We start from the raw sequence: 27163 nt of genomic DNA on the forward strand, positions 1-27163 counted from the left end.
CTTTTCATCTGTAAAATGGTGATATTATAATGCTCATTTCATAGGACTATTGTGAGGACTCAATGAGTTAACCCATGTAGCATGAGGGGCACTTTAAAAGTGCTAAAATAAAATTAGCTAATATTGCAATGAAAAGCTGTTCACAAAAAAAGGATTTTGTTCTGTATATGTGCTGTGAGCATTGTTTGTTACTTACCTCAGCCTCACAGATAAACTAGGTAGTGCGACATGGTAAAAAAGATTTTCTCAAGGGTTCATGGAGACTTCCTACGGTAAAGCTAAGCCCTCTAACACCCACCATGTCTGCCTCTGTGATTTTTACAAAAGGTCTGTACACATTAGAAGGAATGGCTTCCAGGAGCAAAGAGTTGAATTTTAAAATATAATAGCAGTCAACTGTAAAATCCTTGCATCCCTACGGAGCTTTTCATCTCTGCAACACTGGACCGCTCCCAACTCCGCCAGCCTTGCTCCTCCAGGTTTCCATGACAACTTTCCCCTTCCCGTCCTGACTTCTCCTCCCAGTGCCCACCATCTTTCTTTGTCAGTCCCTCAAATACTGGCTATTTTCTGGGTTCAATGCACTGCTTACTTCTCTTCTTATTCTATACACTTTAATTGAATGACTTCATCTACACCACTGACTTCAACTACCTCTATTTACAAGACAGACCTTCCAGCTGAATTCTGGGCTTCTTCGTTTCTCCCACACTCAACTCAAACTAAACATGTGCAAAGCTGTTCCTCCCCCTGTGCACCCCCATCTTTGCGAAGAGCGCTGCGTTTCATCTAGTTTGTCAAATCACTGGGATTCACCGTGGTCTCCTCTCTCTTCTTCACCCAATTAGATGCCAAATCCTACAGCACTTACCCCCGTGCTAAGTCTGGATTCCATATCCTTCTCCCTGTACCTGTCACCATTTGTTATTTCTGCTTTCATTAATTTTCATTTCTTACCTGATTAGTGTGACCACTATCCTTCCAATTTCATCACTTGCCATTTTCCACCCTCATGTGTGATCAACTATCAGCAGTTCTGTGAAAACCCTATTCTTTACTATTCCCTGCCTTTATACATTCTGCTGTTTTTATGCTGAGATAATTTTTTCTCACGTCTCTGCAGAACTCAGTTTAGGATTAACCTCTCAGTGACTTTTATTGACTCTTCCTCTGACACACGGGTGTAAATTTGTCATCCTTCCTTGGGACTACCACAGAACATGGATTCCCTCTCAGTGGTGACATAGAATACCTCCCAGCTTCTGGCAGAAGATACAGTTTTAAATCGTCTGTTCAACAAATCTTTTAAAAAAATAAGCTCATTTGTAAGAAAAAAATGGTGGAGAACTGACCAGAGACTCTACATCCAATGCATTCCTCTAGATGACCAGTCAGTACATATACAAACACATACAAATGATATTATCTGTAAATGGCTGTATATGCATGTAAGGTACCTGGAAGTATACAATCAAACTGCAGATGATGGTTATCACTGGGGAGTGAGGACAGAGAGCAAGTAAGAGATTCTGACTTTTTACTCTGCTTAGATACTTTTATGTTTTTAAAACAATAAAAATAACTCTTATAGTAAAGATCTTTAAATACAATTATAAAATAATATAGCAAGCTCCTTTACAGAGATTAATTACTAGAAAAGTTAGAAGAAAAATCAGAAAGGATCAGCAGTCACTTTTGATTGATTATAAAATAACATAAAATTCTTTTTTAAACATTTAAGAAGACAATTAATGGTTGTGTTTAATTTTATAAGGGCCACAAAAATGATATTCACAAGCAAACCTGAATCAGAGGCTTAGCAGTTAAGTGTTGTTTTCTAGAGATGAGAACAGCGATTTGGTAAGACAATCATACTTTCAATGCCCAGTGAGCAAAACCATGTTCTCCTTGCCTTTCAGACATCTATGCAGTCAACTCAACCCAATTACTGCCATTCCTCTATCTCAGGAACAAAAGATTTCTTTTCACATATTGTCAAACCACTCCAGATTGTGGTTCCTCTAAAGTTTCCATACATGAAGGTACAACAAATAAGAACCAGGCAGAGCAGGAGCAGATTCAAATGGCTTCAGCAGAACAGTATTATTCAACAGTAAACTGGTGAGATCCACCTTTCCTGTGGACAGAGACACAGTCCTATGACAAGGACAACTCTTGAAATCTCCAGTAGAAGCAGAGCTCACTATTACACTTTACATACAAAATTAAAGAAACTGATTCTAGTTTCTCAAGGGAAATAATATATTCCTGCCCCTTCTTTTTTTTTTTTAAAGCATCCCAATGGAACACATTAAATTCGGGTGCTTACCACTATGCCTTGTACAAAAGTCAATAATTATCTGTTGAAATAATTTTTTTAAATTTTATCAAAAATTCACTTGGAGAAATACATTAAGGAAATGTTTAGAAAATGAGAAGGACTTTATAGTATGTAGAATGGCTTAAGGTATGTTTTGCCTTAACCTGTGTGATCTTCACACAGGCAAAACTACGTACAGAACCCTCCAACAGGATGGGAGTTCCTTGCAGTTGTAACTCCTAAGGGCTCCACCATCAACACTCCTGGAATCAGCTCAGTTCCATGATGAGAACACAGGTAGAGCCAATTTGAGACTATCAACAAGGTTATTCTGATGAGGATTATAAGCTGTGCTTTTCAAAGCACACACAGCCCTTTCCAATCTGTCACTTAGCTGTTTTCACTAAAGGAGTCACAAGATCAGCATCACCTCCATTCATGTGATGGATTCAAAGTTACTCAAAACGTGTAGCCAGAAACACAGCAAACAAGACAGGCAGATATTTGTCCTGGGGCTTCTTATTTTCCCTGCTATTATTAGTCAAGTGTATCACTCAAGGTGAAGGTCTCACTGTAGAGAGATGACTCCAGGACAGCCATCAGCCAGTGTATAATCAATCATTGCAAAGACCACGAGGCTTAATTTCTGAGAGATTCTGAGTCATGGTCCATCTTGACAGGTTTATTTCTAAGCAAGAATGTTTGCATTAAAAAACAAACAAAGGGTCCAGCAAACTTTTAAACATGGGAAGGAGTTCTAGAACACCTGGGAAGGGTCATTTTAAAATTCACTTGTCTGCAGCCAATTGGGCAAATGTATTATAAAATCTGGTTTTGGAAGTGAATTAAGTGACTACTGTGTTTTAATACCAAAATACTGCAGTGAAATCACACTAGACGTTAGCAAGGCATGACCCACTACAATAATCATAGCAAAATTATTTAACAGTTAGAGGCAGCAGACTAGATTTATACATAGCAACATGGATGGCTCTTTAAAAGATAGTGCTTAATAAAAAAAAGAAAGAAAAGCATTACATAACACAATACACATTTTGTAGGAAAATACATAAATAAAAAGATACACTTTAAATACATTAGAATGGCTGCCTGATAAGTGGAGGGAGGAAATAGAACAGGAGAGGAATATAAAGATAAAGGGACTAAACAAACAAACAAAATGAAAGAGAAGCACTGCGTAGACCAACGATGATAATTTACCATCAACTAAGAGTCTATAATTAAGGCAACTTGAGGTCCAAACTGGCATGAGTGGTGGAGGACAGAGAGAACAGACCTCATGAAAATATAGTCTAACATGTTACTTCTCCTCCTTGCTATCTTAGATTATAAATCCAGGGGTCATATCATTATTTTTTTTCTTACATATCCTCCAAATTTCTTTATTTATTCAACCTTAAACTATGGCAGTATCTGTTATCTCATTCTTTTTAAATGGCCATTTTACAATATGAAACAAATTTATTTAATCATTCCCTTACTAATGGGCCTGTAAGTGTTTAGATTGTCTAACTTTTTAAGTATAGGTGATTTACAGTGTTGTGTTAGCTTCTGGTGTACAGCATAGTGATTCAGTCACACATATGTATATACATATTCTTCATACTCTTTTCCATTATAGGTTATTACAAGATACTGAATATAGTTCTCTGTGCTATACAGGAGGTCCTTGTTGTTTATATATAGCAGTGTGTATATGTTAATCCCAAACTCCTAATTTATCCCTTCCCCCCTCCCCTTTGGTAACCATAGTTTGTTTCCTATGTCTGTGAGTCTATTACTAGTTTGTATGTAAGTTCATTCATAGCTTTTTTTAGATTTCATATATCAGTGATACCATATGGTATTTATTTTTCTCTCTCTGACTTATTCACTTAGTATGATAATCTCTAGGTCCATCCATGTTGCTGCAAATGGCATTATTTCATTCTTTTTTTATGGCTGAGTAACATTACATTTTATATATATATACATTTATATGTGTATATATATGTATATGTGTATATATATATATATGTGTGTGTATATATATATAAAATCTTCTTTATCCATTCATATGTCTGTGGACATTTAGGTTGCTTCCATATCTTGGCTACTGTAAATAGTGCTGCTTTGAACATTGCGGTGCATGTGTCTTTTCGAATTAAGAGTTTTCTCCAGATATATGCCCAGGAGTGGGATTGCTGGATCATATGGTAACTCTATTTTTAGTTTTTTTAAGGAACCTCCATACTGTCCTCCATAGTGGCTGCACCAATTTACATTCCCACGAACCGTGCAGGAGGGTTCCTTTTTCTCCATATCCTCTTCAGCATTTATTATTTGTAGACTTTTTAATGATGGCCATTCTAACTGGTGTGAGGTGATACCTCATTGTGGATTTGATTTGTATTTCTCTAATAATTGGCAATATTGAGCATCTTTTAATGTGCCTGTGGCCATTTGTATGTCTTCTTTGGAGAAATGTCTATTTAGGTCGTTATTCTTTTTTTAGTTTAGCGAACAAATCAAAATTCTTTTCAAAGAGGAGTATAATAAGTACTTAATTATGAGGATGGTGCCAGTATATTTGTCTTCATAAGATGTCTTCCACGCACCTCCCATTTTAACCTTGTTCTGTTCACACTGGAGAGAAAACACAAAAATTCTGAAGAAGAATCCAACTTACCTTCAAAGCCTTCATTTATGACTCCACTAGGTTTTGCTTCTTCTCCGCGTTGAGAAATACCATTTAAGGAAAAATTTCTGAATAACTGAAGCTGGTCTTGAATTTTATGGAAAGTAGGTCTTTGGTCAGGTTCTTGAGCCCAGCACTGGGTCATTAATGTCCACCTGGATGTGTGGGTAAAGACACGAAAGTAAATGGTGATTGGGTATCATTAGGCAATCATTCCTGATAACCCAGGGAAGGTCATTTTAGAAGGAAAAGAAATTGAGTTATTGCCAGTTTTCTGTAATTAATATCACTGAACCAGAACAAAAGCTTTTGTTTCTTGTTTAATAGAGACTGGCAATATTACTACCTTTATTAGAAACATCTTTCTTTTGAAAAGTTGATATTTATTTTAAGTTAGTAATCCAAATGAATAGATAGATAAACAGTTGGAAAATGTTTACTGAACACATAAGGGAACTAACAGATATAAAAATTATTGAAGAAGCTGAGATTAAATTTTACATTCATACATTGATATCTAAAACAAAATCTAAGATTTACTCCAAGCCACACAGATATTTAGTGGCAGAACCAGAGGTAGAAATCAGATTCAGTTCTAATGCTTTTTACTCATTACACTGTCAGGTTAATTAAGAGATTCAATTACCCTAGACATAAGTAGCTGGTTGATTAAACATTATCTTTTCCTAAGAAATGTCTGTGCAGCACTCAACTAGTGTTCATTCATTCCTTTAGCTAAGATTTCTTGGACATTGTATATGAGCAATGTATCAACAGATAGAGATGTGGCGGTGTGGCTCCTGTCCTCATATGATAGATACAGTAAATCTAAGAAGGTGTTAAAGTTTATCCACTCCAACTCATAGGAGCAGAGCTCTTTTGTATTTCTGTACCTAATTCTCAGAGCCCCAGCTAGCAAAAGAAAATTAACTTCATTTAGTACAATGCCATTTATAAGCTAGTCTGTTCCAATATTTTAAACCACTCTTTTTAGGTAATACTCAGTCTTTTCTGAAAAATAACTCAGTCTCTCTTATTTTTAGGCTATTCCTACTCCCTCTGTCTTCTTCTCCAAGATGGTGTCAGGATATATGTAGGGGGAAACTTTTATGGAACTTAGAGTGGCACAGTGAAGTAGCCTTTGGACCCCACTGTGCCCTCCAGACCTTCTCTAGTCTCAGAGTGGAATAATGAGGAATTCCATAGGGACTGACTGGTCTGGTCCATCCTGTAGGCATTGGCTGCTCTCTGCAGTCCATGATATCCTTACCCGTTCTATTGGCTCTTCCCCACTGAACTGGTCCTTCCTTTTCTCTCTCTAGCTGCAGGTTTCTCTGAGACTGCATCATGTCCTATATCTACTGACAAGGCCCAGGGAATCCATTCCTGTTGCATGCCCCCAGGATGCTCCTTGGTCAAATCTCCAGCTTTCAACAAAATGTTCACACTACGTGGGAAACAAAGGAGGCTTGGAAATGCAAGCTCCATGTTCTCTGTCTGGACATGCCATTCTACCCTGTCCATGATGCTAGGTCTCCATGTCAATGTGAGGGATCCCCTGCTCAGTGATCTCCTTGCCATCCTCCCAAACTGGAAGGAGTGGGCAGCTGCTTCCTGCCCTTGGTGCCACACCTAATCTAACTGAAGAATACAGACGTTTCAGGGCCTAAATATCCAACATCTTTACGCTCTTACCTCTATCTGTCAAGGTCTCTTCTTCCTACACTTCTTTGGGGCTTAACAGGAGTGAGGTTTCTACTCAACCCCTCTTTTTTTTATTAGATTACCCTTATACAGAATTGTAGGTTTAGTCACTCAAACCTGGCATTTGGCATACTAACAAGGAGCTAAAAGATTCACAGTAACGCTCTTCCACCTCGGAGCTTGGCTTTCAAGTCTATTGACTACCAAAAAAGGTCGAGTACCTGCCATCTTCTTTTACTTTCCGAAACTAGCCGTCAGGCAGATTGGGGCAGAGAGAGAAAAACTGATGAAGAAACATAAAGTGGGAAGTATTTTTAAATTTTAGGACTACCATATCAACAGATAAATACACATTTACAAATCATAAGTTCTTTAAAAAAAAAAAAGTACTAAAGAAACTAAATGTGAGCTCTAATTAGAGACAGAACATTTTTGGTAAGTGGCTCATAGAAGGACCCTCTGCAGAGATGACATTTAAGCCAAAGAACTTTGTGGAAAAATAAGATGCTACTCATGGGAACTGGGGATGGGGTGGGGATTGGAGTCAGGGGACACTCTAGAAGAGAGAAAAGCATGTGTAAATTCCTAAATTTGGAAAGAGCTTGCCACATTTTAGAATCTGAAAGAAAGCCAGTGTGGCTGTAGAGCAGTCATTGAGGGGGACAGTATATGAGATGAGGTCAGAAGAGGAAGGCGAGATCACGCAGGTCTCAAAGACCAGGCTCCGAGCCGGATGCTGCGGTATCACAATGGGAAGCTTTTGAAGGTTTCTAAACAGACATGACCTTTGCATTTTTAAAGGATGACTCTAGCTGATATGTGTGGAGAATGGACTGCAGAGGGGCAAGTAGGAAGCAAGGAAGTTATTTAAGAAGACTAGATAAGAGGTAATGGTTTGGACTAAGGCAATGACAATGGAGCTAGAGTTAAAAAAAAATTCAATCACTAGGTGACAATGACCCAGAAATCATCATAGGTATTGTATTTAAAGTCTCTATTCCATAATAATCCATCATGCAAACCCCACTTCCATCTCTTTCATTTCTTGACAAGCACCGCAGGTCAGAGTTAATGCCAGAGTATCATGGAGACACCTAATATTGATCTGTTTTTTGGTATTGATCTGATTCTTTTCATATATATTACAAGGAGCTTACATTCTGGATATGGAGTGCCAAATTTAGTTCTATTGTTTAAAAGTTAGAATCATACTCTTTTACATATTTCTTTATAATCTATGGCTTTTAGAAACGGTTGATACAAAGCACTCAGTGTAGGACAATTTGACTTTGAAATAACACCATGTAACTTATATTCAATCACAGAATTTAAACCAATAGATAAAGTCGAATCTTGATGACTAACCTAAGGGTGTCCTAAGAGGTGAGAGGAAAAAGGAAAGTGTCACTTGCCACAGGAAGCCTCTCCCTTCTGAAAATAAAGTTGTGACTTAGAGATATTGCCAAAGAATAGATAGGCTCTCTTAAGACTTGTCACATTTCAGTTATGAAGTTTTTAGTTATTTGATTTATTTATAACCCATCTCAAAGTATTCACAGTACTTAAAGGAGATGATTTAGAAGGAGAGAAAGAAAGAAAAAGTGAGAAAGAAGGAGAAAGCAGAGGAGGGAGGAAGGGAGGAGAGAGAAGCCATCCTTAGAGTTGTCCCTTGGCCACTCTGCACCTCACCCACTCACACTCCCCTCCCAAAATTCAGCCTCTCATTTAATCTATGCAAGTGATTTAAGCAGATATTCTTAATTTTTCCTCAGTGGAGGCTTTAATTTACATTGACTCCAATCATCATTCTTAACTCTTTGATGACAAAAACATATGACCTGATGGTATGAAAACCTTTCTCTCCCATGATCCAGGGACAAATGAGCGCTGAATTGTCCTGGATTAAGAAAAGAGGTGCTCTATAAAGCAATAGTCACAATGTGTGGTCTTAAACAGCATTAAACTGGCAATAAAATAAAATGACTAGGCTTTTAAAATGTTATCAATCCTAAAAAATGCATTTATTACATCTTTCAGGAAAATTAGTAACAATGACTACGCCTTTGGCAGGAGGTCTTTTCTTACAAATACGCACTTGTCACAATTCAGTATCATTCATTAAACACTTCTGCTAAGTTATAGTTACAAATACTCAAGCATGTCACTCTAAATAAACTGACAGGTCCTTCACTTTTGTTCAAATTTACCTGGGCTGGTTGTTCAACCTCAAAATAGATACTTACTCATTGTACTTGAACTATCTCATTTAACTAAGTATTCCTGTTCAAATTCTTTCATTCACCATGCCAACCCTTTACTCCTCTTTGCTTCAGTTTTTTTCAGAATAGCACAAGACTCATTACCCATGCTCATTATTAGTCTCTATGAGTAATATCCTTGCATTCACAAGGCAATTGAAATTCAACAGATGAAAACTCCATGGCATCTTTCAGTATTAAGGGGACGAGTTTCTATAGATATTTAAGCAAAGCACATAAAATGGAGATTTGAAGATCACCCTTATTTATTATACCCAATCCTGGAAAGACCCAATTAGCACTGAGGTATACACATTCTTCAGGGATGAGAACAAGGTAGTGAGCCTCCATGTTCTCCCATCATGGCCTCCTAGATTGGAGAGACTCTCCAGCCGTTTCAGCTGCCCTGTGACACCTGTGTCAGAGAACCCCAAAGAGCTCTCACTTGATGTCGATTGCCCTTTGATCCCGTTTCTTCTTGAGAGTGATGTGACTGTTGTGCAAACTAAAAGCTGAAGAGAATGCTGAGGGCCTGGCTTTCCACGGTACATCCCAGGCTATGGAAAGAAGAGCAGGAATGCTCTGAACTCTCACATTCCATGAATAGCTGAGCACTGCGTAGCCATCTATGGGCTCACCTGAGTCAGAGTACAACCAGGTGCTGAGTATTTAAGCAGTGAATAGAAGGTGTAGCCTGGCTCAGCACAGCCTTTCAACCCTCTAAGCTGGAACTGTGATCTCAGAGAACAGCTTCAAATAAAAATCAGTTCCCTCTGTCCTCTAAGGAGAGTAGTTAATCTTTATCGTGACAACTTAAGGCTGTGGCCAGATTGGATGGCATCACCGAGAGCTCTGTTTCCTCAGGACAGCTTGTCTTCCTGGTTGGGGAAGGATCGTTAACCCTTCGCAGGGACTGGAGCATGCAGCCCTTGGAGGGCTTGCCGCATGGTTTACTTTTACTTTCGTATGAACCTCAAAACCAGCGATGGAAATTTTGGCTTCAAGGAAACTATATTTTTAAAATATTAGAGCAATAATGTATCCAACTGAATAATTATTCAAGATAAAATTATACAGAATATTATCTTTTCCCACTTATATTAGGAATGTATTTCTAGCATGTTTCTAGCACTCCTTCCTCCTGCTTCTGGTTGAATTGTTGGATACCTTTGAACAGAGCGAAGTTCAACATAACTGCATTTTTTTCCCCACAATAGGGCAATTAATTATCCACCTTTCTTGTCCCCACACAAAACAAATGTACATGTCAATCAAAATGCATAATTCAGTGATTGATTCCTAAAGTGCTCGTCCCCCAAAACTGCATGATTATGATGAGCTCCTAGAGGGGAAGATATGCCAGACACAATTCTAACAGCACAAGGAAGATTTTGTAGAATTGAAATTTGGGGGGAAATTTCTGAGTGTTCAACAAATGTGTAAGAGACGCAAAACAGTGATGACTTTGCTAACCCTTCAATAAAAGTGTATTCAATACTTAGGTACACTGGGGGTTTCCCTCAAGCCCAACTAAAGGTTTTCAAATTTTGTATAAATTTCTTACCCCCAAATTAGAGAATATTCTCCCATCTGCCCCAGACGGATCATGAATCATATTTTTAGGCACCACCACCACCAAATTTTGTTGAGGGATATGTATAACTGATCTTTCTGTAAATAGTCCAGAGGCTATAAAAGCTAAATCAGAAACAGTGATTCAAATCTTCGCCTAGCTGGAAGATTTAAATAATACAACAACATTCACCAGTAGAACGTCCAACCAAAGTGCCCAGTTCTTAATCATCCTTTGGCTCCAGTCTGAATAATCCTCTAAATAACACAGCACAGTCAAGGCCGTACGACCATGGTGTGTATCCGCATACTGCTAATTCCTTTTGCACTTGTCTGTACCACACAGTTTAGCACTTTATCACATGTTGGCTTGTTATCCAACTGCTGCATGTGTGGGTCTTTTCTTTCAAAATACATTCTGAGATGCTGCAGTACCACGGCCCTGGTTTAAACTCCTCTGTCTTCCATATAATGCTTAGCATTGTGTAGTGCCCAGAACAGAGGACTTTATCCTAGTTGTCTATGTCTTCTTTTAGAAACTTTTTGCATAAAACACCTCTTAGAAAAAGTGTCAAGACTTGATATTTCTGCTAAGGTTGTTCACAAGAAGGTAGATGAGCACTCAGCAAAATAACTTGGCTTGTTTTTCCTTTACAAGTAGATCAAAATCACCTACTGTTCTGAGGATCACAAATCTATTAGAATTCAATAGTTGCCAGGATCAATTTGATAGAACCACTAATACTTACTTAGTCACTTTATGTTAAGTTCATAAATAGATAACAACCTATATAAGTAAGTAGTACTAGACCCCAATATCAGCTTTATCAAAAGCAATCTAATTTTTAAACAATATATTTTTATTTAACAGAAACTTTTAATATGCAGGTTAAGATGTTAGTCAAATCGGATCTTCCAAAATAAAATGAGTATGTGTACACACACACACACACACAAAGAACTTTTATTTATTTATTAGAATTCACTTAACCTAGAGTATAAACATATTCTGCTGTTCTAAATTTTGCTTCTGAAGTGAAATATCATGCCTATAAATACCATCGTGTATTTAGTAAATTAAGTGCCACAATCAATTTACATTTTATGTAGGATATACAAATATAGAGATTCCAGTTTTTATTTTAAAATACCACACCAGTGAGGCATAAGAGTGCATGTGCATGTGTTTTTGTTTTTGGGTGCTTATGGTAATATAATTAACTTACAGATCATCAGGACAATTTCTCGGTGGCTCCAGTCTCCCTCCGGTTTGCACATAGTTTAAAACATCAAGGTTGGAATGAGCTGGATAAGGCTGATGACCAAGAGTTAAAATTTCCCAAATCAGAATTCCAAAAGACCTAGGGATATTAAAGAGTTTGCTTTAATTATACTTATTACAAACATCATGTTTATGGTGGTTTTTGCAACATAATTATTCCTAGGGCTATCAGAGTCTACTTTGTGATTGGCATTACTGGCCCCATAAAAGGCAAATGGGAGACTTAAAAGCAAGTTGACCCCACAAAAAAGTAGAACAAGCAACTACCTACTAGTGACACTTCAAAGGTGATAGGAAGGCTTAGTGGAGGCACAAACACACAAACACACACACACACACACACACCACTCAGCTCCTTCTCCCTGGCTGAACCTACCTATGGAGTGGAGCTCTCATAGCCTCATTATGCAGACACACTAGGGGTGAGCAAAAAAGCATGTCACCATTTTTTTCTGAGTTTGAGTGCCAGTAAATGTGGAGAGGGAAGGCATGAATTAAAAACTGGTAACACTGAGGACCAACTTTATCTCATCCCCAGTTTGGCAGAGGTCCAGTCAAGCTTAAAAGTTATTGGACAAATCTTTACATTTTGAACAGCTCTAGTCAAAAGTTTGGGGTCAACAAGCAAAAATGAAGGGTTCTATTCAAATAATGAAGAGCTGTCCAAACCTCCCCCATGTCCTAACTTTGAGATATATGATTTAAAGTCTACTTTCAAATTAATAACCAAACATCCCCAAATTGTAAGCATTTGGACCCATACTTGGACATTAATTCATAGGTACCAATTCCTATTGCTCACAGCCTCTACACCTTTGGAGAGTAGTAAGGTATCTGAAGAAAATGCACTTATTTCACATGCACAGTCAGATCAAATATCAAAACTAACTGGAGGGAGGGGTGTAAACTGCTGAGACCCAGGAACAGTCCCTCCTGACCACCAGCTTCCACTTCAGCTTGAGGCAAGTCACTTAACCTCTCTGGTTTCGTGTTTCCTCACATGGAAAACAAGATTAGATGACCTTTTACGATCCCCGGTGGCTCTGACACTGGATGGCTCTGCCCACACTTCTCTGTGTCCTCCCGTTGAGCTCACCATACATCAGACTGAGTAGTGAAGAGTCCATCCATCAAACTTTCTGGAGCCATCCACCGCACAGGCAGCAGGCCTTCTCCTCTCTTTCTGTAGTAGTCGTTTTTATAGACGTCCCTGGCAAGTCCAAAGTCCCCGATCTTCACCATCCGGGATGGACTTGCATACTCTTTCACGGAGACAAGGCAATTCCGAGCTGCCAGATCCCTGTGGCAGAAGCTGTGTTTAATACTACTGGTAATAATAACAATCACAAAGTTCCAGAGACCAGGGAAGTAACACTAGCAGGTCTGCAGAGAAGAGAGATTTTAACGGAAATTATTGCTATTTTGAAGGAATGAAAATGTTTTACTATCGTTTCCGTTTTACCCAAACTATAGGTTATTATGGTGCCAATACCCATAAGAACCTTGTAGCCAGAATATCGCTGTACCTATGAATGAAGTGCATCTCCTCCAAGTAGACACAGCCTTTTGAAATATCTACACACAGGTCTACAAGGTCAACCAAGGTGAGTAAAGGGCCATGAAACTGTAAGAAATAAAAGAAAAATTACAGGTACTTTTCCAGTTTGTACAAAATATATATGTATATGTATATGGCTACATATGTATACATGTACACACATATATATGATGTTTAAAGAAATTTTTAGTTATGGTCCCAAGAAATCAAACAAAGAGGAAAAGAACAATTTATATGCTTTCTACCAAAATATACATAAATAAGACTCTCTAGTAAGCAGAGGCAATGTAGACTCTTTATGGGAAAGATCTCAGAGTGTCAGGTCAGACAGACCAAGACTTAAAACCTAGTTCTGCTACTTATGAGCTGTGTGAACTCGCTGGCATTGCTTAATTCACTAAGCAACTTTCTCAGATGTAAAATGGGAGTAATATCATTGACGGTGGAGGATTTGAGATAAGATATGTAATCTGCTGGTACATAATGGGCACTTAATAAATGGTAGCTGCTCGGATAGGGAGTAATAATGATAGTTTAATTGGTGCTGGCTAGTTTAATTATTGGCCCAATGTCACACTACCATGTCAGCCATGACAATGGCCTTATTTTCCACATGAGCCCCATAGAAACTGCTAGCACTACTCTATTTCAAGGTCACAGATTACTCTTCTTATCCAAGAGAGCCAGCACAAATACACAGTTGGGCCTGCACTGGCTGCAATGATTTCTGCATGAAAAAAGCCAGTTGAAGTTTTTATTAGTACCATATGGAAAAAATTCAAAGTTCCTTCCTGGAGGCTATATTCATATACTGTCTGTCCCTTACCAGCTCCCTGCAATTACCCTGTTTCAATCCTTTGTCATCCCTATCTGACACTTCCCAAACTTCCCATGTCTCCAGCCTCCTGTGCTTTTATTAGCTCACTTTGTTGTGACCCACTGCCTGCAGAGTCTATTACAGGATTCCTGAGCATAGCCTCCCTGGCAGCCCCAGGCTGCACCAGCCTCTCTTGGCGTCCATTTATTTTCCATAGTTTCTCTTCTCACAATCTGTGCCTTGGTCATCCTGGCCCATTTGCTGTTCCTTATACCTGCTCTGCATTTCTCAACCTCTCTCCCTTATCCCTGCTCTCATCCCTGGAATGCCCTCCTTATTCTCGATTTCCATCCAGATCCTTCACTGAGCATCTCAAAGAATTCACAACCTTGAAATCCCTTGATTCCTCAGAGATGGGTGCTCTTAAATGCTGTTCCCTCTGCCTCCCCTGACAAGCTCATGTCTCCAAATCAGGAAGAATCTGATGTGCTGGGACTCAACACTGCCATGGTCCCTCTCACCCACACCTACATCTGGTAACTAGGCTCCATCTTAATCCCAAGAATCAGCGCCCTGCAGCCCTGCTCAGGTCTGCAAGATGCCCACCTCACGCCCTGTGTCTGAGTCCCAGCTGTTTCAGGGTTCCTCTGTGAGTGGAACTCTGCTTTGCTCTTGGCAAAACCTACTCTTGAAGACATTCTTCACCAAGAATCATGCTCCTGAACTTCAAGTCTGGTGGCCTGTGCCCTGTTCCCTGCTGACAGATTTTCAGAAGGCTGCTGCCTGCCTGAATCTCTAACGATAACTTGCTTCTGATCATCGCTGTGACAACCTGCTGGGACACCTCAACACCCCATGTTGTGCCTCCAAAGCTCCAGGTGCTGTCCCGGGCTACTGCCTGTCAACACTTGTCAAACCCTTTGGACATGCTGAACCTCCATCTCTACTTATTCCCCAGTCAAAGCCTTGCACGACTCACATAGGGTAGTTTCAGAGACTGAGCTCCTGCCTTGGTTGTATCTCAAACAGAAGACCTCCTCCTGAAGCCTCCCCATGTCTCGCCAGCTGGAAATCATCTCTCTCTCCTCTGAGCTTCAGCCGTATACTCCCTACTCCATCCTCATGGGCCTTCCCACTCTCTACCTTAAAGAGTTATCTATGTGAGACTTACCTCCCTACCACGTGGCAAGATCCCTCATGGCAAGAGCCACATCCTCCACTGTCGTAAAACATCTAGCCAAAATGTGATGAACTGAATTGTATCTGGCTATGTGTTTGTATTATTTTGTTAGACTGATCTTTTTTAAATTTTTTCTAATTTAGTACAACCTTAGAATGTCAAAGCTAAAAGGAGCCAGAGAAAGTTTTTGATTCACTATTCCATTTTATGGAGGCAGGAAATGAGGTCCTGAAAATGAAGGACTAAACTAAGCTTTATAAACCCAGTTGCAGTCAATTCTTATGCATTCAGCCCAGCAAAGCAGTCTCAGAGTGGGGAAGTGGAGAAGGACGCTTGTGGCAGTTCTGGAAAGGTGCCTCTGAGCACTCTCCGTGGAGAGCTGGCTGCTCCAAATGAACTTAGTAGGACGAGGGCTCAGGGCCTGTGGTGCTCCGCTGCAGGCCCTACACCTTTGCTCTGGCACTCAGCACCTAACGGCGCCCTGCCCTGCATGGTTGGGGTGAGGGAGATGAAGCCGGCAGGAGAGGCAGCAGCAGAATGGACGTGCCCTTGAGAACCAATCATAACCCCTGGGACACCAGCTGAACAGGGCTCATTTGGGAAAAGCAGCTCCTTGTGTTCTTCAATTCGATCTTCATTGTCCCTTCTCCTCCGCCCATCTCCCCCCCAAAACCTAAAATAATATCTGCAGAGAAACTTTCTTGCTAAAGGTGAGGAATTGAATTTATACATTTTTCGTTCCACTCTCTCCCCAAACCTTACCAAAATAACATAGAGGAAATCTTAAAGTCTCACGAGCATAATCAGATCAGGAGAGTAGGTCGAGCATAATTAAACATTTTAGAAGAAGGAAAGCAGTCATAGGTGTGGTCATTGAGCAGGGTCAAGAGAGATGCAAGCTGGCTGCTGGCAGAGGCAGAAGCCAAGAAGTGAGTGATGTTTTTCTCTGTAGGACCCTGTAAACACTCTGGAATCGGAGGTAGCAAGTATCTCTGAACTCAGAGTGAGGGGCAGGACTGAAAGCAAGATGAATATTTAAAAGTTTATTTCAAGGATTAACTGGACCTCCTCATCACAGCAGGAGGCTTTCCCTTGCAAAATACACACACACACACACACACACACACACACACACACACACAGAGAGAGAGAGAGAGAGAGAGAACCAGACACACACAGAGAGAGAACCAGACCACCTCCAAGTTCCAGGATACTAGCCATACTAAGGCACTGTGCTGAAAAAGGAGAAGGGAATTAAATGAGCATCCTCCTTCTGAGCCTTGAGACCTCCAGCCCCCTCCCCGCTCTCAAGTCCCTGAACTGAGGCTCAGGCATTTATTGCCCAGGCAGGAGACCAGCGGATTCCTCTCCGGGAAGCTGGCATATGCCAAGGAAGACATCCAGATGCTGTCATTAGGGGACCCCTATAGAACAGCAGGGTCCCACCTGACAACCAAAAGGAAGCTGCCGCAGACACAGAGGCTCCAATCAGCTTCTTAGGTCTCATTATTAAATATGAAGACCAGCCACAAATTACCAAGCTTTTGAGAGAAGCTTCTCACATTACAAACAGATCCCAGAACAAAGAGGCAAAAAGGAAGTCAAGACAATGCAGGAAGCAAATTAACACTTAAAAAAAAAACTATAATTAGTATCCTAGGAAAGATAAAAGATTTTGCACGTATGGGAAAAAAAATCACAATACTGTTTTAAGAGGCAGTCAAAATATAAGAATGAGTCTGTGGAAAATGAAAATTTTTAATTCTAGTAAAAAGTTGAGGAAATCTACCAGAATTGAGAGCAAAAGTACAAAGAGTAGTAAATAGAAGAAAACAGCTAATAAAGAAAAAGGATAAAACAAAGCTGACCGTTATCCAGCTAATAGGGTTTCTAGAACTAGGAAACAGAGGGAACAAAGAGTTTTCTTCATTACCAAAGAAATAATATATATATTTAAAAAATCCCAGTACTGAAAGTCATTTTTTTTCAGGCTGAGCGTCCAGATGAGTAAAAAGTACCACAGATAAGGAGAAGTTCCTAAAATTTTCCAAAGAGGAGGGCAAAAAGCAGGACACTGATCACAGGTCGAGGAATCAGAATGGCATACAACGTTTTAAAGGCACTCGTATAAGCTAGGAAACAAATACACATAAGATTTATTTTTGAGGAAAAGGGGTATTCAACCTAGAATCCAGCCAAATTATTAATGAAGTGTGAGGGAAGAAAAAAACATTTTCTCAAAAAGAAAACAAAAAGATTTTTACTTTGTGTGCTTTCTCTTTTCTAAAACAGAACAAAGAAGTCATGGAATTGAGGAAACAAAGATCCAACATGGAAATTACCAGGGTTAATCTAGAAGTGTAGATGCCCAGAGGACAAGCACCTGTATACTGACTCTAGAAGGGAAGTGTCCGGAAAAAAATTGGGAGGAGCTGGATTATCTGATATAATTAACCATATTAGAACAGGGCTACAATTCTGTGAGAGCATTTAAGTCTCACAGCAAATGGAAATGGAAATGGAAAAAAGCAAATGGAAGCAAATGGAAAAATGGAAAAATGCAAATGGAAGCAATGGAAATGGAAAAAAGGGGGCATGTATTTAAACTACCCAAGAAAAAACATACAATCATAGTATTTGAGTAAGTCAGCTGCAAATAATAATTAGTCAGTAATGTAAACCTGCAATATTGATTTATCTGCAAATGGTAACTGTCAAAGGATGGAGGAAACAAAGTTTTCTGTGTGCAGAGCTGGTGGGGTCAGGGCTGGCGCACGAGTAAGAGGTTAAATCCTTGCAGTCAACAGATTTCTCCCAAGGTTGAAAATTCACTGTGCAGCAATATAAGCAGAGTGTTTCAGAATGTGGAGGTAAATACCAGAAGGAACATATAGAGGCCTGGGATGTGGGGATGAGATAGAGCATGGACTTCCGTTTTTCACCATGAACTTTGTCATCTATTTCAAATGTGTACTTCAATAGAAATAAAAGCCGTAATTTAAAAATCTACAGATTTAAATTTTAGTTCCTTGTTTGTCTTAGGTGTTTCTCATCTGAGATCTAAAGCAGGTTCCTGCGAGTGCTGTCACCCCCGAGCCCTCATTCCCCACACATTCCCCGTATTTCCAGTGTCCACGCTGAGCCGGGGGCTGCTCTGGGCACTGGGGAGACAAAAAGGATGGATTGGGGCTTATGGGGCCAATAAGCACGGATGGAGAAAGACAAATCAAGGAACTGGATGGATGGCATGATGGAGGAGGTATGAAACCAGGAGTTCTGTTTTGGACAAAAGAAGTTTGAGATACCCGCGAAAATCCACACGGAAATGTCAACTGGGGAGGAACATGTAAGACTAGTACTCAGTAAAGACACAAGGGCTGAAAATACCAAGATAGGACAGGCAGGCATACAGATTAAGTGCACGGAAGGAGATGCATCTTCCAGCTCCACACACTCTCTGTTCCCCAGAAAACAGGATTCTGGCAGGGAGGGGTCCTGTTTTTTCTATTAATACTAAAAACAGGCTCAAATTGCCAGAAAATACCATAAATTAGCCCAGAGTTCTAGTTTTACTAATCCAACATGAAGGAAATACAAGGATTTTTTCAACAGAAGTCTTCTAAGTTTCCACCATCAGCCAAAACTGCAGCGTACTGAACTGAAAGGAAATGAAAAGGAACTTAGAGGTCATTGGCATTATAGAACCAATACCATGGACCCCGTTTCCTACCGTTGTCATCCGGGCTTTACGCAAATAGGTCAGAAGGTCTCCTCCTTCCATCAGTTCCAGGATAATGTACTGGGGTTCGTTCAGCAGACAGACTCCAAGCTGCTTCAGAATGTTGGGATGATTAAACTTGCTAAAGGGTGGAGAGAGACGGGCAGGATGACATGATGGCCACAAAGTGCTAGCAGAGGGCCTTTATGGAACAGAGAAATTCTTTATCTCTGGTTTCCTTCAAAACCCTGATTGTTTCTTTCCTCTCATAAATGAAAGCCTCCTTTTCCGAGTACTGGTCTGTGTCATTGCCTTACAGAGGGAATATTGCAGCCCCTAGTGGCCAACGCATATGGTGAGCACAGGGGGAGTTTTGGAAGTGACGTTTATATTAAGTATTTTATGTTTTGGAAAAGAAAGCATTTTAAACTAATACCCTTCTTCAAAAGATATTTTAAAACATTTAGGTTTTGGTCATGATGAGTAAGTGATATTCTCTCCCTTTTAGAAAAATAATTCAGACACACAGGTTTGGCTACAACTGTTTTCTCAAGATGTCAAAGCAAGTAAGCCCCAATCTAACGATTAGAACTCCAAACCTGGGACCTCATCGACCACTGCCTCGAGGTGTATTAAGATGTATCTGAGTAGCTTTCATGACCATCAGCTGGCTCTAACCTTGAAGCCAAGTTTACCAAGACAAGGGATATCTTCATTGACATCATTGTACTTAAGAGAACTCTCCCTTACTCGGCCTATTTGACCCATTATTACACATTTAGAAGAACACAAGCATAATTAAAGCTGAACAGCTTCTGAAATCACCTGCAGAACATGCTTCTTATTGAAGGTAAAAGAAAGGAAGCCCTTCTTCCTAAGGATTGCCTGTGCCCAGGCTCAGAAGACTGGCTTCTGTGCAATACTTGTCACTACAAACATATCTCCTTTTAAACTTCAGCCATGTTTATCTGGGGCATGATCTCTTATGTCAGGTCATTTTAAACATCCACCAATCAGATGCAAAGGCTTCCTACCTACACAAAGGGGAAATTATTTCAGAGCTGCCCTGATACCTCATCAAATGTGCCTCTTTCAGGAATTCAATCTTCTCCTGGTCCGTGGAGCCCTTCTTCAAAGTCTGTGCAACATAAAAATAAGCCAGGAATCAGAATAGCAGGCGTTTTGGTGAGTTCAGTGGGTTAGTGGAGACAACCCCTGTTTTGCTTTGTAATATCTGCCCTAATCATAAAAATTGTGTTCTAAAATTGTCCAGCCTCCCTTGCAAGTGGAGGTGGTCATATGACTCAGTCCTGGTCAATGAGATGTAAGGGAAAAACTGCTGAGGGAGAGAGGAGTGTGTGGGGAACTTTTACTTTCCTGAACAAATACACCCAACACCATCCTTCCCCCTCTCCGTGTCCTGAATGAAGATGTGATGCCTTATTCTTCGGCAACCATCTTGGGACCATGAGGCATGTGCAAAGTTGAGAGAATTTCAGACATGCTGGCTCTGACCTGACACAGTACTCCACCACAGCCAGCAGTCATCTTGTTATGTGAGAAAAAGAAACACTGGTTTAAACCAGTTGAGGCTGGAGTAAATTAAGGCTTGCAAATGCTATCAATTGGAAGTAGAGAGAATTCTGCCAACTTTTCTGGTTGTATATAGCCCATGCTCAAAGCAACAAATTCCTAACAAGCAGGGACCAGGATTATTACTCATCATGTAAAAGATTCATCATCCCTTGATCAAAAGAAAGTTTTTATAAAAATATGAGAGCATATCCAGTGCTTCCTTAAAATTACATCAAATACATCCTGATGGATAATTGTGTAGTACAGGGGTCAGCAAACTACAGCCTGTGGACCAATTCCAGCCTGTCACCTATTTTCGTATAGCTTAAGATCTGAGCATAATTGTCCCATTTTTGTTTTATTTTTTCCATTTTTATTGAGGTATAATTAACTTGTTACATTTTTAAATGGCTGGAAAAAGTTAAAAAAAACAGTACTTCATAACACATAAAAATTACATGAAATTAAAATTTTTGTTTTCATAAATAGTTTAACTGGAACACAGCCGCACCTGCTCATTCACGTACTGACTGCGGCCACTTTGGCTGCAGTGGCAGGCTTGCATAACTGCAACTGACACTGGCCAGCAAGCCTAAAACTTTGCTATCTGCCCTGGTACCTAGCACCCCAGTTCTCTTGTAGTATGTTTGAAGGGAAAAACTTTCTGCCGAGTCTTAGCTAATTAGTAACCTCAGAGGTCACTGTTCACAACAGAGCTTATGCAGAAAATGGGGGGGGAAATGTGATTTCTGTAGCCATGGGTAGGCTTCTACGCTCTTTTTTTGGTTAAGATCACTCATCTTCTATCATAGTTGTATCCGTGTAAATCTGTGAAATAGGCTGACCTGACACATCGAGGAGTTAAAAGACTCACAGTACCTTCACTGCTACTTTGGTTTCTCCGCTTCCAGCTCCTAAGATGTCTACTGCTGTCCCTTCATACACTTCTCCAAAGGCCCCGCTTCCTAACAAGAGACGCAGACTCAGTCTTTCCCGAGGGAAGGCAGGAAGGCTTTCAATCTCCTCTTGCGTCGGAAGAGTACTGGAAAATAACGATATTTTCGGTCTCAAAATACATATGGTTTACAAGTGGATGCTGGTGTTAGTGTTTGAGGGAGAAAGAGGATGAGAAAGAGGGAGAGAAATCTCATGGTTTTGCAACACAACAGTGCATTCCATGTGATCTAATGACATGTTTGCATTCCTATTCCTTTCCTAGTCCACCATCCAGAATATTCCTTCTCTATTCCAAAATGCACACAGAGCATATTACTACACTTCCAGGCACCTTCATTTTGACATCACGCCTGTGTGTGCATTGCCTCAGGATTTTTCACTATAATTTGTTTAGTTAAAGTTACCAGTAATTAATTCCTTCAGGGTACCAATTTGTGTAAAAAGCTATTGCAAAATTAGTAATAGATACAGCTGGGCTTCTGAGCTCAGATGCTTTTACTTTATTTCACACACTTGATCTCTCATGTAAAACAAAATTTACTATGACCACAAAATCACTCCATGTCCATCAGGTTAACTTTTAGAAAGCCAAGCTTCTTACTTGGTGTATTACGAGGCAGGTGGAAATCCATTAAAATGCTTTTTTTTAGAAGAGAATCGAATATCACATGCATGACATATTTTCTCAAGGAAAAGTCACCTCTGTGTCTACTTCAAATCCTTTGTTCCTATGTCCTTAAATTAATTTCTCGAAGCAGGGCCCATGACTACATAATTCCTTTTTGCATGGAGCATAATATACAATGTACAATGAGACACTTATACATTTTCTTTAATTATAATGATGGTGGAAGTTCAAAACTCATCTATTTTAGAGAAGTTCTGTAGGCAATCACCATACAACTTCTGAAAATAAAATAAGATTGACTTAATAGCACACACAAGAGAACTTAAAATTCTTCAATTGCCTCTAGTTGAACCAGTCACGCTACCATCTACTCCCTTTCGTGTAGTATTTATCTCCTTGGTTTATTTCTTTTTAAATGATGTGATAACACACTGGAAAACAATTGGCTTTGTTTCTTTTTCTTAGGATAAGATAACAACATAACTCGCTATCCATCATAGGTCACATTTCAGAGGGAAAGGGGATGTTACTTTAAAATATGCCAGAATGATGGGCATGAACCAGGACATCCCTGGACAATGTGACATGCACGGGCACTCTCTCTAGAGCTGCCCACCCTCCATCCAGGTGTCCATGGAGATGGCTCAGGTTACATACTGTATCGCATAGCAGGCATTGGCCAGTCCTACTCCAGTGGCCAGACCCCGAAGTTCGCCCAACTCTTTGTCTTCGTTTATGAGAACTGTCAGCCCTTCCTTAGGAGTTTTTTGATACTTTAACCTTCTATGCCAGACTATAAAGAGAAAAAGAGCATAATTTACAAAATAAAACACTGCTTCCCTATTCTTTAGGAAATGCCAACAATAACATTTTTAATGTTTATATAGAAGAACACTCTTGATAGAATAACAGAATTTGATTGAAAAAAATATACCTGTAATAGAAAAACTAATTAAATCCAGGTACAAAGCCATAAAGAAAAAAAACAGGTTAAGTTACACCAAATCACTTTTTCCCTCACTTCTCAGGGTAAATTTTGATCTATTTCTTATTGCTGTTATAAACAAGCTGAAGTATCTTAATATCAGAACTTATTTCTCAAAATCACCCATAAAGTCAAAATAAACCAAAACATATTTGTGTAATAATTATTAGTGATCAAATTCATTTCTGAATCCAAGTATGTTCAGAATGGCACACTTTATTTTAAAATGTGACTACAAGAGTGTCTATCCATTGTTTTTCCTATACACATAGTCAAATACACAGAAAAGTTATTAGAATGAAATCTACCACGCATTAGCAGCTGTCCTCCCTAGTCGTGGAATCATGGGTGATTTGTATTGTCTTCTTCATGTAACGAGCAAATATTATTTTTGTATCATAAAACATGAGTAGTATTTTTCAAAGATTAAAATACAATTATGTCATTAAGATCACCCATCTATACTAGAATATTGGCTCAGAAGTTGAAAACAGCAAGGATGCTCGGTAAGATGATGATTAAAATTTGAACTTTATTCCTTAGTAGCTTCTGTACTCAACGGGTTAGAGTTTTACTCAAGTGAAACTCCATCTGAAGGACCACACAGAGAAAGATCTTAAGTACCTCTGCGAATGTAATTTTTCAAACCCAAAATGCCCTCACCACCCCTCTTCATTTTTAAAGGCCCAGCTTGAGGCCCCACAGCCTCAGGGATGCCTTCTGAGACCTCTGCAACCTTGGCAGATCTCTCGTCTCTGACTTACAAGACCACTTGCGTCTCTGAGCACTGTTTTGTCACTGGCTTGTGTGTTTCATGCACTACTACTGCCTTTTATTGTTGTTTAACACGTATCTCCCTATTTATCTTTTCGCGCAGGTATGTCAAATCTCCTTCGTTAAACGGCAAGCTCCCGAGGTAAGCAATTGTATTTTACAGCTTTATATTTCCCTCTGCTCCCAGCACTCGGCTCATGTTGCACATCATGTTGCAAAGCAAAGGCTGTCAATGCTTATTTTAAAACCCTTGCTTCAATTTTGTGTTTACGAGTATGACTCGTAAGAGCCCTCAGCACAGTACATATTTTTAAACAATTGCTACTTTTCATTATTTGAATCACTCGATCTTTTCTCATGCACTCTTACAATCCTACCAGTAAAGCCACATGCACCACTCCTAAAAGCAAAAGAACCAGGTTAGCTTAGCTACGCTCAAAAATCCATGAGTTTTAAGTAGAATAAAGACCTTTAAGTCCTGAGAAAGTCAGATATCCATAGGATGTCTTGAAAGCACAATAGGTTGGCTGAAATTATCTCATGTTCATCCACTAGAGTTTTAGGTTTGAACAATGGTGATGTACAAGTTGGTAGGCAAAGGTCAGATGAAGGATCCTTCACGTACTGCTCCTTCCCAGTAGGAGAGCAGACAAGCCGTCAAGCCTATATGCCAACTGCCAAATATACTGCAGTCATACGCGTAACTCTGGAGGGGCCGGCTTAGCAGCACAAACATCAGCTGTGCAATACGTAGACTCCCTGGAACCACAGGTTAAAATCCTGGCAGGGTCAGCTGAAATTTTTAGCTTTCCAAGTTAGCTGAAGGAATAATATATTCCATTTATTATCTGTAAGGAATCTCTGAAAAGAAATCTCAGTTCAAGCTTCAATGTGCTAAGAGCTTATGACTTCAGTTCAGGGAAGGAATAAAGATTTAGAACACTTAGTGAAATATTGGCTTTCTTTATCCTGAGAGTTTAACTTTATATTTGTAACTTTTCCTTAAACTTTCCCTTATGTATGAACAAAAAAGAAGCCACAATTTCCTAAACTGTTTGAGTGTTCTTTTCTGGTATGACTGTCTTGTATATGTCTTTCTTTTAATGCTTCAGCATGTCAGGGACTCATGTATTAATAACGATACAGTAACTGTATATTTTATAATTCAAACCATGACATTTTGGGGACTGAGAGAAAGTACTATTAATGTTTATGCTGAAACAATAGGAATGAAGCAGGATATATGACCCACTGTGGTAACTCTATGGATTCAATGCGTAATCATCCCTTTTGGGGTTGTCACTGTATTTTCTCACCATTACATGACATCTTTAAAAAAAAAAAAAGACTTTTAAGACTAACACATTAGTATAAAATGAGTGGCAGGAAATAGCTAGCTTTTCTCTACCTAACCTAATTCTTCTGCTTTACTGGTCATTTACAAATGAGCAGAGATTTGAAATAAGCCGGCCAGACATCTAAAAGCGAGAGTGAATCCTGTAAGCCAGAAATGGATCTTCTGCAAAAGAGGCCCTGCTCATTCCAACCCAGGCTGTCTGCCTGGAGACCCAAACTATCCCGACCAAGGATTGTCACTGGTCTGCCTTTAATCCTATACTTTTTTTTAATACCCAGAGTTATTTTTCTTTTATTTATTTCACACTATAAGCCCCCAAACACTTGTTATGTAGCCAGTCCATAGTAAATACTTTTTAAAGAAGGCTAAAACTATCTTGCAAGTAGTTTTATCTAAAATGTACCATGAAGTATAAATACAGATATATTTTTCATAAAATAGTTTTCCCAGATGAGAAAAAAAATTCACAGAAGTTAGTGGTTATCAAAATATATAGCCAAAGGTAGCATTGTGAATTTTATGAGTTTATTTCATGTGGGAGATTAAATAAACTAAGAGATAAATCAATTAATATGATCAAGTAAACAGTTTATGACCTATATTTTAAAATCTATTATACTTACCAAAAGTCAGTGGAATTGTTATAACCAGAAGTATTCCAATTATAATAGTAAGTATAAAGCTTGTTTCTGGTATCCAAAAACCATCTAATTAAATAAATGAGAAAAAAGCAATTAATTCAAAGAATAAAACTAGATTGTCTCAATGATATGCCCAGTATGCCTGCGTTAGCTCCTACTGGATTTTTGCAAGCCAATTGTTACGAAACCATTGGTAACTTGAAATTATCCACAGTGAGAGTATTTACATCAGGAGAAATCAAAATCAAGTTTTTTTTTTTTTATTTTCCAACATATCACTGGGATATACCCACCCCATCTCCTTCTTTAAAATGGCTGAGGAAACATGGGACAAAGAAGTCTCAGTCTTTGTATACCATATAGTTGGGAGTATTATTTCTTCTCTAACATCTTCATCTACATTTAATTCTATGAATATTGAACTGAGGATTACAAACATGAAAACATGGTACCTGCTCTTAGGTAGTTTAGTCGAGCAGAGAAGACAAACCTGTAGACCAGTGCTTGGCAAACAGGCTGCATCTGGGATTTTGTACCGCCCATGAACTAAGAATAATTTTTACATTTGTAAAATATGATTTAAAAAAAAAAAAAGATGCTACAGAGATCGAATGTAGCCTGCAAAGCCTAAAATATTTACTATTTGGTTCTTTTCAGAAAAGGTTTGCTGAGCTCTTACCCAGACGACTAACTATAATACCAATAAGAATGATGTAGGTTTTGTATAGCTTGATGGGCTGTGTTTGCATAAAATGCAACAGTTCATTTTGCCTAAGGAGCAGCAGTTAAGCATCACAATGGGTTCATTTTAAATTAGGCCTTAAAGGATGAGAAGAATTTCAATTGACAGAAAGTGAAGGAAAGGAAACCCCAGCTAAAGGCAAATGGAAGGTGAGGCAAGACTTCATTCTAGACTCAGGGAAACAAAGGCTGAGGACCTAGTGTCATGGAAGTTTTTTACCTGTCCGGTATGGCTCCAGCATAAGGACAAATATTAGGAAAGATGAACCATCACTGGGGGCAAATCATGGAAGACCTTAAATGCCCTAGAAAAGTATGCTCTTGATTCTGAAGGCAGTGAATGGAGAGCCATTTCAAGCATTTCAGAGAAGGGCAGAGTGATCCAGCTTGTACTTCCA

General features: G+C 39.3%; 1 protein-coding gene across 1 annotated transcript in view; it reads right to left on the minus strand.

Moving 5' to 3' along the window:
• ROS1 (ROS proto-oncogene 1, receptor tyrosine kinase) overlaps window positions 1-27163 on the minus strand; it is a 106899-nt gene that overhangs the window by 5196 nt on the left and 74540 nt on the right. The window contains 9 exon segments of the mRNA XM_032484769.1: window positions 5010-5173; window positions 11779-11913; window positions 12931-13134; window positions 13361-13458; window positions 19120-19249; window positions 20181-20245; window positions 21562-21724; window positions 22925-23060; window positions 26007-26090. Of these exon segments, the coding sequence (XP_032340660.1) occupies window positions 5010-5173; window positions 11779-11913; window positions 12931-13134; window positions 13361-13458; window positions 19120-19249; window positions 20181-20245; window positions 21562-21724; window positions 22925-23060; window positions 26007-26090 (1179 nt within the window).

The sequence above is a fragment of the Camelus ferus genome, chromosome 8 (genome assembly GCF_009834535.1).
Source record: "Camelus ferus isolate YT-003-E chromosome 8, BCGSAC_Cfer_1.0, whole genome shotgun sequence".
Taxonomy (NCBI): Eukaryota; Metazoa; Chordata; class Mammalia; order Artiodactyla; family Camelidae; genus Camelus; species Camelus ferus.